A 15,716-nucleotide genomic window follows, 5' to 3' on the forward strand; every position below is an offset into this window, starting at 1 on the left:
AGTGTCATAACAAATAATGTGTTTCATCATCAATGCAGATGATGCTTAAATGGTAAGTTGACTGAAGCAAAATTTTGTTCTATTCATTCCAACTGCATACAGGAAAAGAAGTTAGGTCATAGTAGATCATGATTTACATTTAATAGAAAAAAAGTTACTTGCATTATGTATCTGACGCTTGATGCATACATCACATGAAAATATGTAGTACACTTGTAACAAGTTATACATGAACCACGACTCTGTTTACAAATCACACAAGTCTGCAGTCTCAAGGATAAGAACCATACATGAGTTCATTATTATAGTCTAGCAAAAAAAGAAAAGAAGGCAAAAGTATTATTACATAAGAAAAACCACAACCATATTCGTGAACAACTAGAGAACTAAAATGAAAAATGATGATGGAAGATTATATGGTGTATTTTGGATTGTTGGTGTGGAATTTACTTTTTCACAAAAAGTCATTAGGAAGAATGAAATTTCTTTTTACAGACAAATCATCTAAAAGCAATTTCAGAATAAGCATATAAATAAATCATTAAATTTACACAACAAAATGTATTTGGGTTCATTTAGGTTTCCTAGTCAAATAAAATTTAGAATCAGTCAATCATTATTGCAGACAATATTTAACTGAAACCAACTGTATAAAAACAAGATCACCATTTAGCCATCTTACCTTCACAAATGAATTAGGATAAATTTTAAGAATTCCTACAGCAGGTTCCACGACCTCATGGTTTTGGAAAACAACTTGAAATCCAAACCAAGCACATATTACATGAACCCACATTTCAACATCAGTTGGCTTTAAAGAACCACCTAAAGAGCAAGTGTTTCCGATATAGTTAAAGCATATTAGCACTTTATCACAACACTGATCATTAAAGATAAAAACTATGAAAGAAAAAACAAGGTTGGTGCAAATTGCAAATTCATAACACTAGGACTCCTAGATAACCATTATAGCATTTGTATCAGGATTATAGTTATAAAGTTATAAGAGGGTTTATTAACAATGTGAAAATGGACAAGAATGGCAAAACATTAGATATTGTGATTGATTATCCACCAAAGTAAAACGTTTTTTAAATATAATTAAGGTTGGTTCAATACATATAAATGCAACTAAGAGTGTTGAATCCACTGTGTACTACATTCATAAATAATTTAACATCGCAGAAAATAGACACAAAAGCAAATAAAAATTTTCAGACTTCCAAATATACTAATGTGAAGTGTCTTTTACTAGAAAAAGCAACACTTTCTCTCAACATCAGAAGTTTCACATACTCTGCTAACCCAAGAATTTAAATCCTTGACATGTTTTGCCCCCATAGCACTCTTGGTGGACTGATATTTGGCATCTGCACAATAAACAAGTGAACATGTAAAATCACTTCCTTCAAAGCCTAATAAATTTGAAATAAAACATTAGACAACCCAAAAATTTCAAAAGTTAAGGCAAAAGAATATGAAAAAAAAGGAGAAAACATGTTACAAATAATAATTTTGTTATCTTCCCAATCTTCAACTCACCTACAAGAACCAAAACTCACCTAAATAGTTCCTTCATACCACGACAAACCACCGTCAAAACAACCGCATCCACCACCACAACCAACCACTTTGAAAACATGGGCACTCACCACCACAACCAACCACCGTCAAAATAGCTGCACGCACTACGATGACCAACCACTGTGAAAACACGTGCATCCACCGCCACGACCAACCACCGTCAAAACAGCCACACCCGCGACGACGACCAACCACCGTGAAAAGAGGCATACCCACCACGACCACCACAAACGTTGGAAGAGAAAGCTTGAGGAGAAGGTGAAAGAGGATGTGAAGAAGAAGGGGGGAAGAGGGAAAACGGCAACGAACTCAAAAAGAAAGTGAAATAAGTGCAGCCCCAATTTCTAACCTAATTTTAGAATGTGACCAAGGACACTCAAATATTTTCTTTTCATAAATTTTTACTAGGCCTCACAACAGAAATAAAATATTATTATCCTTGCCACGTCAGTAGTTGTATGGTGGAGCAACGCATTTGCGGTTGTTAAACCATCATTTTTCTATTTTTTTATACCAAGGTGAAAAGTAGAAGAAATATAATATATGGCTTGTTATTAATTCTATCTTGGCTCTGGTTACATCACTGTCATACTTTATTAAAAAAACATTAGAACATGGAAGAATAAAATGCAATCATAATCAGTTTTTTACTCAATTATCTCTCTTTTTTTAATGAATATATTTTATATGTGAACTTCTTTCTTACTTCCTTATACCCTTTTCCCAATGCATTTTATCGAATTACTAGAAAACTGGTAGGTCATGATATTCAAAACAATTATTTTATATGAATTTTTTTCTCATCGTATTCTTATTAGGAACCATGCACTAAATGCAAGATCAAAATTCATTGTTCTAATAACTTTGTTTCAAAAACCTATTTTCACCATCAATAACATTGACTACAAATATTTGAAGTGTCAAGTTCTAGCTATTACAGAAAAAATATACAATGTTAATAAACTATTTTGTTTCTATCTAGCATCTAATAATGACACAGTTACATCATTGATTGAACAAGACTCTTGTCTACCACAAGATTGCTCGGCTTCAATTGAAATATTCTTTATCAAGAAGCCAGGTACCTTAGGTAAAGATAAAACACTGTCACTGCTCAACATTACAGTCACTGATGTCATGTTTGGTCTATCTTCAGGATGATGTTGTAAACATAAAAGACCAATTTGAATGCAGCGAACAACTTCTGATATATTGCTTGAGTCCACTATATTAGCATCAAGCACTTGTTCTGGAATGCCCTTTTTCCACATTCTCCATGCCTACAATAAATCAATGCAATTGTTATATATATGTGCTCAATTTGTAATCCAGAAATTAATTTCTATTTTCTTTTACTCACATGTCCAATGAGATTATCACTATTCTCTTCACATGTAATTGCTCTATTTTTCTTTCCTGTAACTGTTTCTAACAGCAATACACCGAAGCTAAAAACATCTGATTTTGTAGAAAATAATCCATCTAGAGCATATTCTGGTGCCATATAACCACTGCAGAAAACAAAAGATGAACTGATACATTGTTTCATCAATTATTGAAAAACATTGACCTTGATCTTTAAAGATACTTACTATGTTCCAACAATTCTGTTTGTATTTCCTTCAACTTGATCACCTCCACACATTTTAGCCAAACCAAAATCTGAAATTTTTGGATTCATGTTATCATCCAATAAAATATTGCTTGCTTTCAAATCTCTATGTATGACTCTTAATCTAGAATCTTGGTGAAGATAGAGAAGTCCTCGTGCAATTGCAGACAGGATGTTAAAGCGCATAGGCCAATCTAGAAGTTTACCTCGTTCCGAATCTAGCAAAGTTCCTATAAGTGATTAGTCATTTGTTAAAAAAAAGGGAAATAACCAAACTTTTTCTATACTAATTAAGCAACATTTTAATAACTACTCACCAAAAATAAATGAATCGAGACTTCTATTTGGCATGTACTCATAGAGTAACATTTTTTCTTCTGCTTCAATGCAACAACCAAGAACCTTGACAAGATTCCGATGTTGAAGTTTGGCACACAATATAACTTCATTCTTAAATTCTTTCGATCCTTGTCCTGAACTCCTTGAGAGCCTTTTAACTGCAATCTCTTGTCCATCTAGCATTGTACCCTGAATTTTGTAGTGAGAATATTTAACAGATAATGAAAATCATGAGTTTTATTTAGCCTTATATTAATACTAAGAATGAAAGTTTATACCTTGTATACTGGTCCAAAACCACCTTCACCAAGCTTGTTGTCAATTGAGAAGTTATTGGTGGCATTACTTATTGTTGCAAGATCAAAGAAAGGAAGCTCCAAATTTTCTTGCCCTCCATCATCTTTCTCCTTTGTCCATATTCCATTTTCTTAAAACAAGAACGTTAGAATCATTTGAAGGCACACAATTTAAGTGGTGATAGAGAAATTGGTAGTTCTGTTTACCTATAAAATAAAAGACAGACATTCATATATATATATATATGTGTGTGTGTGTAATTTATAGGCATCTACAACCGATAAATACACGAAACTACAGAGTATCAATATTTTCCTCTAGTTTATGATACACAACAGATAAGATAGTCAATCAAATCCGTTTTAATTTATCATGTTTACTGTACTAAAGAAGAAAATAATGCCTGAAACAAGAAAAACAAGCAAAAGAAATTCTTCAAAATTCTGTATTCTAATGAAATTGGAAGAACATTGGTGTTCAATTTTGTAGTTATTGTAGGTGTTCAAATAAACTAGTTTAAGATCTTTCTGAAATAAAAATAACAATAGAAAAAGGCTTTCCGGTTTAGAAATTTACCTTTACACTTTTTTCTGGTCATGAAAATGTAGGAGAGTGCCAATAGAACCAGAAGGACAAGAGAAACTGTGATTGAAACCAAGGAGACTAACTTTTTTGAATGCTTATTATTTTTAGCATCTGCATATAGTTTGACCAATAAATGAAGCTCTTGTGATAGTGAGATAAAAGCAGTTTTGTTGTGTTAATTCAGCAAAGTTAGAAAAATATGATTGTCTTTACCCGTATCTGAAGTTGCCATTCGAACATAAAGATCTTGCCCACTTTCTGAAACTCTCAGATCAACAAGATCACCAAACCAAATGGAGCAACCACTACCTCCCCCACTTGTGTCCAAGTTCGCATAAGCAGTGCAAGAACAATTTTCCAAGCATTTGACCCTGCAATCTTCAAGTGTCATACTTTGATTTATCCAAGAATGTGAGGTATCCGGCATTTTCATCCCAGCAATTTTACGAAACCCATCTCTATTTTTGACTCCACAACTCAATGGTTCACTATGCACACACCCTTGTGTCCAATCCATTTGATTCCAATCTTGGGGTGATTTTGGCTTGAACCCCTCCAAGCATGCACACACTGGGGACGCGTTAATCACACAACTCCCATATGCACCACAAACATTGTAAACATCACAACTGTCCTGTGGCAGGGATTGGTACACACTCCAAGTTCTTGTGTGAGGAATCCATGTAATGCGTTGGCGAAGATAAAGGGTTTGGTTCAAAACAATTATAGAAATCACAGAGCTATTCTTCAGAGTGTACCTAACATACACTTCATCTTCATTCTGAACATGTTTATAATCAAAAAGTGGATTTGGACTGAAACCAAATACCCCACTAGAAAAAATCCCATTCCAAGGACCACTACGATAGTACTCAACCGAGCCTTTCCATATTACCAATTCAGGATTGACCCCAAGCTTCACACCAGAAGTAAAATCTCCGGAAGAAGGGTCATCCCAACTTTTCCAAGCTCTAAGATACCTATTGAGACCAGTTTTAAGGTTCCACCCCAACTTCATTCCTTGCAAGAGTGTATCACAAGGATGGTCAAAGCTCTGCCACACAAAACTATCTTCACTGTTGCTGTTATCCTTCTCATCTCTAATCACTAAATTTCCATTGTCTAAAAGTTGCACAACGGGATTCAAAACCATTGTTGTTGCATTTGTCGACCAAACAACAGACCGGTTTTGGCTGAGAAGTACGAGGTTTCCCTCTTTGTTTAGAGACAACATGTTGGATTTATGTTTTGAAGGGTTGTCACGGTTGGCAACCCAAACCACGGTTCTAACTGGAATGTTCTTGAACCAGATTCCAACGTAGCTGTTTGTGGAACTACCGGGAGTGAAGAAACCCAACTCGAAGGTTCCATCTTTGGAGACCAAGGTGCTTCCATTAAGAAGTGGTTGGGACTTAGAAATGGTGTCAGTTGCATGGGAAATTTGAGAGAGAAAAAATAGTAGGTTTAGGGAAAGAAACATAGCTGGAAGAAGTGCCATTTTGTTTGCATGCAGCAATTTCTCCATAATGTGGTAGAAGTTCAAGGTACTTGTGAAGATCTAGTGGTTGTTCTGAATAACTTATAAATAAAGAGAATACTTGACATGATAAGTTATGTGCAATAAATAGAGTAGTTACGTGAATTAATGTGAAGGATGAGCATGGTTCATATCACCTAAAATGGCTACATATTTTGCAATAAAAGAGACACGAGAAGACAATAGAGGAACAAAAACATGTTATCACTTAACTTTGTCTATGGTCACTCAATCCCATCCATCTGGGTTGCCATATTTGACAAGATGATGGGTTGCCATTCTTGTGTGATATTTGCAATAAATAGAAAGAGCAAGATATTAAATTGCCCTAGTAAGGTACAACAAGTGTTGCTATATATAGAAAAAGATTAGCTAAAAAGGTAAATTATGTTTTATTAAAAGACATTTGGGATGTAAGTATTAGTTTTTAGTATGATCACATGTGTATGCTTTTTTTAGTTGATTTTTTTATTATGATTAGACAGTATTTTTTCTGTAGAGGGCTTTATTCAAATTAAGTAAATTATTATGTTAAAAAATTTAATATAACTATAAATTTATGATTTAAATTTTAAACTAAAATAATTAAATGTATATTGAGTGAAACATATTAGTATGTGAGGCAAATATCAAGGAAATACTTAAGATATTTTCGAAAATTTTGACGAGATGGATTAGTTATAGGAGAAACTGTTGTATCCATTATTAAATACTACAAGAAAAGAAGATCGTTTAATAAAAACTAATTATAAAAAGAAAAAAATTAATAATTAATTTAGATATTATTTTATAAATTATAAAATTATTAATATTTAAAATAGTTTTTATTATTAATAAAAAATTTAAAATTAGTATTTAACATTAAGTTTTAAATATTTTATATTTTAAATTAATCTTTAATTTAAAATTTTAGATAGTTAGTGTTCTCGTCGAGTTGATGACGGAAGTTTGGAGATCGTCTTCGAGATGATTCCTTCGTAATTGTAGCTTTTGAATGCTTGGAGGTCATAATGAGATGAGGGGAGCTTCACCTATTGATAATATTCTGATGATCAAATCAGCAATCGTATAAAATATCAGTGTAGCATGTATTGCATGGAATAATACTTGTTTTTCTTGTCGAGGATCATCCTCTATTTATAGAGTTTTTCCTCATAATGATATCATAACAAATTTAAATAATAACAATTATATATTTTATCTTCCGAATAACATTACAAGATATTTAAATAATAACAATTGTTGGAGATCCAACATCGACTAGAGATTAGAGCCTTTCATTGTATATAAGTGGGTGCAAACCTCAACCCTATGAGCCGATTTTATGGGGTTGAGTTAGGCTTAAAGTCCACTTCGTAATATGGTATCAGAGTCATTTCGAGCCTATCCTAGCGAGTGTTTGTGTTGGGCCTATCGTGCCACCCGCTATCAGGCCGCTATCGGACCACCCAAAATATATAGTCCCACGCACGAGCTTCTATCTATCACTCTCGGCGTAAGGGGGGTGTGTTGGAGATCCCACATCGACTAGAGATAAGGACATTTCATAATATATAAATGGGTGCATACCTCAACCTTATGAGCCGGTTTTATGAGATTGAGTTAGGCTTAAAGTCCACTGGTATCAGAGCCATTTTGAGCCTATCCTAGCGAGTATTTGTGTTGGGCCTATCGTGCCACCCGCTATCGGGCCGCTATCGGACCACCCATAATATATAGTCCCACGCACGAGTTGGCAGTCTCGGCGTGAGGGGGGTGTGTTGGAGATCCCACATCGACTAGAGATTAGAGCCTTTCATTGTATATAAGTGGGTGGAAACCTCACCCCATTGAGCCGGTTTTATGGGGTTGAGTTAGGCTTAAAGTCCACTTCGTAATATGGTATCAGAGCCATTTCGAGCCTATCCTAGCGAGTATTTGTTGGGCCTATCGTGCCACCCGCTATCAGGCCGCTATCGGACCACCCATAATATATAGTCCCACGCATGAGTTGGCAGTCTCGGCGTGAGGGGGGTGTGTTGGAGATCCCACATCGACTAGAGATTAGAGCCTTTCATTGTATATAAGTGGGTGCAAACCTCAACCCTAAGAGCCGGTTTTATGGGGTTGAGTTAGGCTTAAAGTCCACTCTTTCGTAATAACAATCATATATTTTATTTTCATGCATCAATTTATGAGTTTATAAGGAATAAAAACCATTTGAATAAAAAAAATATTTATCAATCAATATTTCATTGGTTTTTCCCTATCTCCATGTAACAAAAAGAAAAAGAGTCTCTGATATCTTGCTAAAACGTAACAATCATTTTTCCGATTACCTCACATCGGGTTTATATCCGATTAAGATCATATCAATCATATTACCGATATAACCCGAATGTTACACAATTCCCTAGCCTCGAGCCGAGTGAGCGATGCAATGAGGCTATAGTCAATGTTTACATGAAAAACCTTTTGCATTAGAAGTGATTTTACACGTGGCTCAAGACACTGTATATGACGTGGGTCTATCAATTATAAATGCAGTCCGATCGTATTTGTGGGTCAAGATGATCTAATCATAGTCGTCAACCAAGTTGTTTATTATGATTCAAGCTTTCACCAAACTTTCGTTAAGATTTAAAAAATATTTAATATCTACTTTAAACCTTTTAAGGTGTTTATTTCAAAATAAACACTTCTCATTCTACAATAAAGTTTTACAAAGATATAACTCAATCTTAAACTTTACTAAGCCAAAAAAAATTCAACAAAGTGGAATAACACTTCAATATAAATAACTCATTTAACATATCTTTAAAATCAAACACTAACCTCGTTCGAAGAGAATTCACCCTAAATGATTGAAATTGAATTCATATCTTTATAGGCCGAAGTAATTTGACTGTGATCATCGTCAACCAAGTTAGTCCATTTGTAGAAGTCGTTGGTCAAGTTGGTCAGATCATAAAATTCGTCAGCCAATTTGGTCTGATCATAGGATTTAGCTAAGTTAGTATGTTCATAGTAAGTGTTGACAACCGAGTTGGTCCAATTTTGGGATTCGGCCAAGTTGATTCGACCAATAATCCATCTACCAGATAGCGGACACATGGCATCATCCGGGTATCCCCCGTGGCTACCTGCAAAATCTCAATGTAGTCTTCTTTTTCCCGAGCTTGCCAATTTAGACAGTAAGTCCCCTTAGGAATTTTGATCCCTCGAAACATGCACAAGATCAAAAGAAAAAAAGATTTCCACTAAAGTTTTAACATACTTGAGATACAAAGCCAACTGAGGATCCTTTTCTTGGTAATCTCCAGATACTTCTCCTGTTATAAGCAGGGAATCACTTTTTTTAGCAAATGAGGCACTCCTAGTTCCTTCGCCAATAATATTCTGACAATCAGGGCCTCATACTCAACTTGATTGTGGCTAGCCTTGAAAGAAAACTTAAGAGATTGCTTTAGAAGTACTCCATTAGGCCCTTCAAGAATGATGCTTGTTCCACTTCCCTTGAGGTTAGATGATCCATCTACGAAGAGAATCCATCTGAAATCTTCCCCCTTTGCTTCGAAATCCTTCGGGGGCGAGTTCGATGACAAAGTCAGCATACACATATCCTTAATAGGACCATGTGGTTCATACTGAATGTCAAACTATGATAACTCAATGGCCCACTTGACCATCCTCCCTGCTATATATGGATTTTGAAAAATTTGTTTGATTGGGAGATTGGTCATCACAATTACGTGAAACTCTAAAAATAATGTTGTAACCATTGGGCTGTGAAAACAACGACTAGGGTGGCTTTCTCAATGGCTTGGTAACGTGACTCAGCGCCTTGTAATACCTTACTGATGAAATATATAGGCTTATGGGTCTTCATTTCATCTTGTACAATGACCGAGATGATTCCTTGGTCGGTCATCGAGAAATATAATCGAATAGGAACCTTCGGGGTCGGTTTGCTAAGTATAGGCAGGTTTGCTAGACAGTCTTTAAGCTTTATGAAGGCCTCATCGCACTCGACCAACCAAATGAAATAATCATTCTTTCGGAGGCACTAAAAATAACGATACCCTTATCTCCATTGGCCGAAAGAAAACGTGACAGTGTAGCCATCTGACCAGTTAACCGTTGTACCTCTTTTACATTGTTGGGACTCCTCATGTCTAGTATTAATGCACACTTGTCGGGATTTGGCTCTATTTTCCTATCTATTAACAAAAATTCGAGGAACTTTCTAGCTTGAACACCAAAAACACATTTTTTGGGGTTGAGATTCAAACTATACTTACCGATTGTTTTGAAAGATTCTTCTAGGTCAGTGACATGAGTTTCTGATGTTTCGAAAGTTACCTCAATATCACTGAAGTATACTTGAACATTACGTACCATCATGGGTTGTAGGATCGTGTCCATCAGACATTGATATATCGCCCTTGCATTCTTTAGTACGGAAGGCATAACTTTATAGCAATAGTTAGTCGCTTCGGCCGTAAACGCGATTTTTTCTTCATCTCTAGGATGCATTCGAATTTGATTATATCCCGAAAAGGCATCCATGAAACTAAGCAAGCCACACCCTGATGCGCTATCGACTAAGGAATCTATATTAGGCAAAGGATAAGAATCTTTCGGATAGGCGTTATTGAGGTCGGTGAAGTCCACTTCTCGTTTGACTTTTTTACCATTACCACGTTTTCCAACCACTCAGGGTATTGAATTTTCCTGATATGATTGACCTCCACTAATTTGTGAGTTTCCTTCTTCATGGCGAGAAGCTTTTTTTCATTAATTTTTTTATGCCTTTGCACCCGAGGCATCACTCCTTCATCCATAGTCAGACAATGATAGAGGAAGTCAAGATTAATGTCAAGTATATCGACAGTCGACCATGCAAAAGCATGCATGTTCTTTGATAAGATCTTTTTGACCTTTTCTTCTAACTCCTTGTGTAACGACGCGTCGAGCTTGAATTTCTTACCAATTATCTCCACTTCTCGTACTTCTCCTACATGCTCAAGATGCCTCTCCACCACATAATATAGGTAGTCTATCTCAACATATTTAAATAATAACAATCATATCTTTTATCTTTAGAATAATATCACAACAGATTTAAATAATAATAATCATATTTTTTATCTTCATACATCAATTTATGAATTTATAAATAATAAAAACCATGATACTGAAACGTAACAATATTTTTTTCGATTATCTCACGTCGAATTTATATCTGATTAAAATGATATTAATCATATTACTATATTACTTATATAGTCCGGACGGTAGTTAAAATTTTGCTTAGAGAAATCTAAAGATGGTCTGAATTCAGTTTCGCATGGTTTATTCACTTGATAATTTAATTTTCAGTAGAAGATGGAATTGAAACAACAGATATAGCGTCAAGAATAATGTAAATAAGGCGTGATTGACCTTCCTTCTTAACAATTATGGAGCCTCAGACCTTCATATCACTCTTATTAAATGACCATATAGCCGTTATCAGACTCCACAAGAAAACCAAATATTATAATCATATATATATATATATATATATATATATATATATATATAAAGCTTCAGAAGTATTCCAATAATTGAGACGAACTTGGTGACATTGATTTCTCTGTCTCTTATTATTCTTTCAATTTTTTAATATAAAATATTATATAATAATAAAATAATAATTATTACACTATTTACAATGATAGAAGGATGTGAATGTACAAATAAGGAAAAAATTGTTTTCACACCCTGTTCATAAATTTTTTCTACCTTACAACACTTTTTCTAATAAAATATTATATTATAACAAAATATTTTTTTTTTCAATTATAAAATGAATGAGAATGAGAAAGGGAGTGTGAACATATAATGACTTATGTTAGAATTCGATCTTCTGAAAGCTGAATTCGGATGTGATTGGCTGATGTGGTGGCGCCAGCAGTAATTTGATTCCCAAGATAACCAAAGTTTGAGTTGGTTTTTAATTTTGTTTCTATTTTTTATTTATTAAATAATTGAAAGGGAAAAAAGAAATATAAAAATTAAAGAATTTAGGAGAACTTTTTTTTGAATAAAAAATTACATTTTTTAAAAATCAAAATTAAAACAATTGTATTTCATAAGTATGTAGGATATAATTATTCAGATAAGTAAATAAATTAGATAAAAGAATATTTAAAAATAAATATATTTATAAAATAGATAAAATTTTAAATAAGAAAATAAAGGATTTTAAGAAAGTAATTAACTATACGTGATATAATTAAATTTATTGAGTTGTGAAAAATATATTAATTTTAAAAATAAGTTTATGTAATATATAACTTGAGAAATAAAAATTTAAATAAATAAATAAATAATTTAAAGTATACATATTTTAAGAAATATATAAATTTAAAAAATATGTAAATAAGTATAATTTATAAATAAATAAATAAAAAGAAATTAATATTTTTATCGCTATTGAAACAATATAGAAATATGTTAGACTTTCTAGAAGCATTTCTAAGAAATCAATGACATATTTAATTTTATTGTGTTTGAATTTTTTTTAATTAATACGAGACGAACAAAAATCTTGCAGCTTATCTGAGTTGTTTGAAGTTTTTTATAGGTTGACTTGATTAAAGTTAATATAAATGGTGCAGGTTTCTTTGTTATATGTGTTAGGATTCTTAAAAACAGTATAAGGAAGTTTGTTTATGGATTTTCTTTCTTTTGGAGTGTTTAATTGTTTATTTTTGTTGAATTCATGAGAGTTATCATTGTTATTGAATAAGTTGAACAGGTTGGATATTATCGCTTATGGCTGAAGAGTAACTCTATCTTGGTATGTCTTACTTTGTCTTCTATGAACTTTGTCTTCTATGAACTTACATCTTATTCCTTGGACTAAACATAGTAGATGGAATAAATGTTTGTCTTTTTGTAAAAGTATTGACTTTAAAGTTAACTTATTATTCAGGAGTGTAATCACTTAGGTGATAATCTCATTGTCTCTATAGTTTGCTTAATCAACTTGAGTTTTTTTAGTATTTTAGTTTGCACTCTAGTTTTTACTTAGACTTTTTTCGTAATAGGTATCAACTATATATAATTTTGTCTAGGTTATATGGAGTTGTATTCTATTTCTTTGCATGGGTTTTAGGGAGCGGACTCGGCTAGATAGGGACGGAGGCCGACTCGACTCGAAATTGGCTCGGGTCAACTTAGCTCGTCATGGGCCTGAGCCGAATCGGCTCGATATTGGCCCGAGTCTACTGGGCGTGAGATGGGCTAGTGTCAACTCGACTTGCGCTTTGGCCCACTTAGCTCGACTTAGGCCAAGGTTTACTCTAGTCGACTTTGGCCTAAGCCGACTCTCCTCGACTTTTTCCTAGGCCGTCTAGGCTTGACTTTGGCCCGGACCGACTCGGCTCGACTTTGGCCAGGACCGAATTGACTTGACATTGGCTTGGGCTGACTCGGCTCAACATGGACTCGGGCTCAACCTAGACCAGAACTAAGTCAAAATCCAACCCAAAATTCATTTTGCATAATCCAAAAATGTATCGAGTCTATATCTAATTCATATCCAATTAAATGGATTGGACTAAAAATCCAAAATATGAATTTAGATTTGAGATAAATTCATTTAAATGGATTAAAAGTAATATGAATTTGGATAATTATTAATTGAATTTCACAATTTAATTTTTTTCCAACCTTATATACATATAGCTAGACAATTCTTCAACATACAAAAATAACATAAAATACACAATTATATTAAAAAATCAATATCAAATTATAAAAGAGAAAATTATAAATGATAAATATATACGTGTACAAAGATTTTAAAAGAACTAAAAGATCAGTATGTTTTGATGTAACAATTACAAAAGATAATATTAACATAATTTTTCATGACACTTCTACTATCCAAGTGAATATTGAAAAAAATCATCAAAGACCCAACATGTGATCTACAAAACGCATTTTTTTCTTTAGTATGCAGTCAAATAAAATTGGATCCCCCACTTATACAAAAAAACAAAGTCCCGTCTCTATTATATGATAATAAAACAAAATAAAAAAGCTAGGTGAAAGCTGTAGGACATAGGCAAAAGTTGATCTAATAATAAAATAAAATAAAAATCCTTAATGTCTTTTTTTTTCCCTCACTTGTCTTCCTTTTCTTTGAATAATAAGTTTGTGCGGACCGTTGAGATGTGCAAGTGGATGCGGAGAAGATGATTTATTTTAATTTTTAATACTATTTATTTTTATATTATTATTTTTATTTTATATACATTTAAGATTAAAGAAATTAGAATATTAAATTTTAGACTTTTATCAAATAAACAAGAAATATTTTTTATTTTAAAAATATTTTTTTATTTCCTTAAATTAATCTTTTTTCTAGACTTTAGTATTTATATTTATTATTTAAAAATATTATTTTATTATTTTCTCTTAAATTGGTGCTCCTTTATTTAATTATTATTAATTGAATTTTTTTTAAAATTTTCTTCGAAAACAAACTTTGATTATATGGACAAAATTATATGTTAACAAGATTGAGTTGATGTGAAAAATAGGTATCTAATGCGATTATTTTTTTAAACTAAAAGACTAAAAATAAATTAAGCATTTAAATATGTTTATCTGGTCAGTTATATTATAAGTTGTCCTTAAAAAATATATTTTATGTTTCATTAAATGAAAAAAGCGTCATTTAAAAAATATTTATTTAACTATGCATGGATTCACAAAATTTTTAAGGTCAATTATGTATCAAGTATAATCTTTAATCAAAATAAAAAAAAAAATCCAAACAAAAGATTTAGTTAATTTGGTAAAGTGTGTCTGACATAACACATTAAATAAAGTTAATTTTGTTTGAATGCTTTACAAACCAAATCGCATTCTTAGCATAATTATAATCAAATGATAATTTTAATAATTTTTTAAAAATTAATTAAATCACAATTTAGCTTTTTTTTTATAATTTTCTTGTTTCTTTCACAACAATTTACTTTTATTTTGCATTCTATTTACAAATGCAACTAACTTATTTATTTTATTTCAAAAGCAAAAGGTGATTGCATTATTATGTTGGGATCTTTTTCAAAAAGACTTATAAGACTCTTAAAATTGGTGTATGATGTTGAACAATGTGCTTTGATGTCTCCAAATCCAATTGGAAAGCTTAAAGACCTTGTTGTTAGTTGTGTGTGTGTTGTCTAGTAGTACTTGAATTGTTAATTTACTCTTTAAGATGATCCAAAGTTAATTGAATTTTAATCTTTTTAAAAAGATGAGTTTTCTAAAAGGGTATGAAATTTCAACCTGTTGAAATGTCGAATCAATTGGTTGTTTGACACTTTTAGTGGTTTTTAAAATGGCTTGGAAAAGCTTAGCTTTGTTTTGGCTTTGCTGTCAAACAGATTCAACTGGTTGTTTCGAGAAATCAACTGATTGTTTTTCTGAAAACCTTAACAAAATTTTGTTAAGTGGTTCCAATATGTTTTAAATGATTCCAACAACTTTTGGTTTTTGATTTAACTGCTTTGAACATTTGATTGGAGTATAAAAAGGTTTTTTTTAAGATCTTATGCATTAACTAAGAAAGAGATCAATCAAAAACAGTTTTCAAGATTTCAAAGAGCTTTTGGATCATCTCAGGTGTGGAAAAGGATTGGGTCTTGTAATTTTGAACTTTAAACTTTGATTTACCCATGTGTGTTCTATTCCTCTTCTTCTCTTAACATTGTATTTTTGTGT

General features: G+C 32.5%; 1 protein-coding gene across 5 annotated transcripts; it reads right to left on the reverse strand.

The window, feature by feature from the left end:
• Positions 1–2,434: 2,434 nt before the first annotated feature.
• LOC137832343 (G-type lectin S-receptor-like serine/threonine-protein kinase At4g27290) lies at positions 2,435–5,973 on the reverse strand. 5 transcript variants are annotated; one of them, XM_068640484.2, is made up of 8 exons: positions 4,631–5,973; positions 4,409–4,528; positions 3,814–3,962; positions 3,514–3,724; positions 3,403–3,414; positions 3,177–3,246; positions 2,945–3,095; positions 2,435–2,864 (listed from the first exon to the last, which is right to left on the reverse strand). In XM_068640484.2, the coding sequence occupies exons 1-8, from the start codon at positions 5,940–5,942 to the stop codon at positions 2,559–2,561; spliced, it is 2,331 nt and encodes a 776-aa protein (XP_068496585.1). In that variant the 5' UTR covers positions 5,943–5,973; the 3' UTR covers positions 2,435–2,558. The 5 variants fall into 5 exon arrangements, with proteins under 5 accessions (XP_068496585.1, XP_068496575.1, XP_068496567.1 ...); XM_068640474.2 differs by having other exon boundaries at positions 3,403–3,426; XM_068640466.2 differs by having other exon boundaries at positions 3,177–3,414.
• Between the last annotated feature and the right edge of the window lie 9,743 nt (positions 5,974–15,716).

This window comes from Phaseolus vulgaris, chromosome 11 (assembly GCF_051622355.1).
Source record: "Phaseolus vulgaris cultivar YP4 chromosome 11, ASM5162235v1, whole genome shotgun sequence".
Taxonomy (NCBI): Eukaryota; Viridiplantae; Streptophyta; class Magnoliopsida; order Fabales; family Fabaceae; genus Phaseolus; species Phaseolus vulgaris.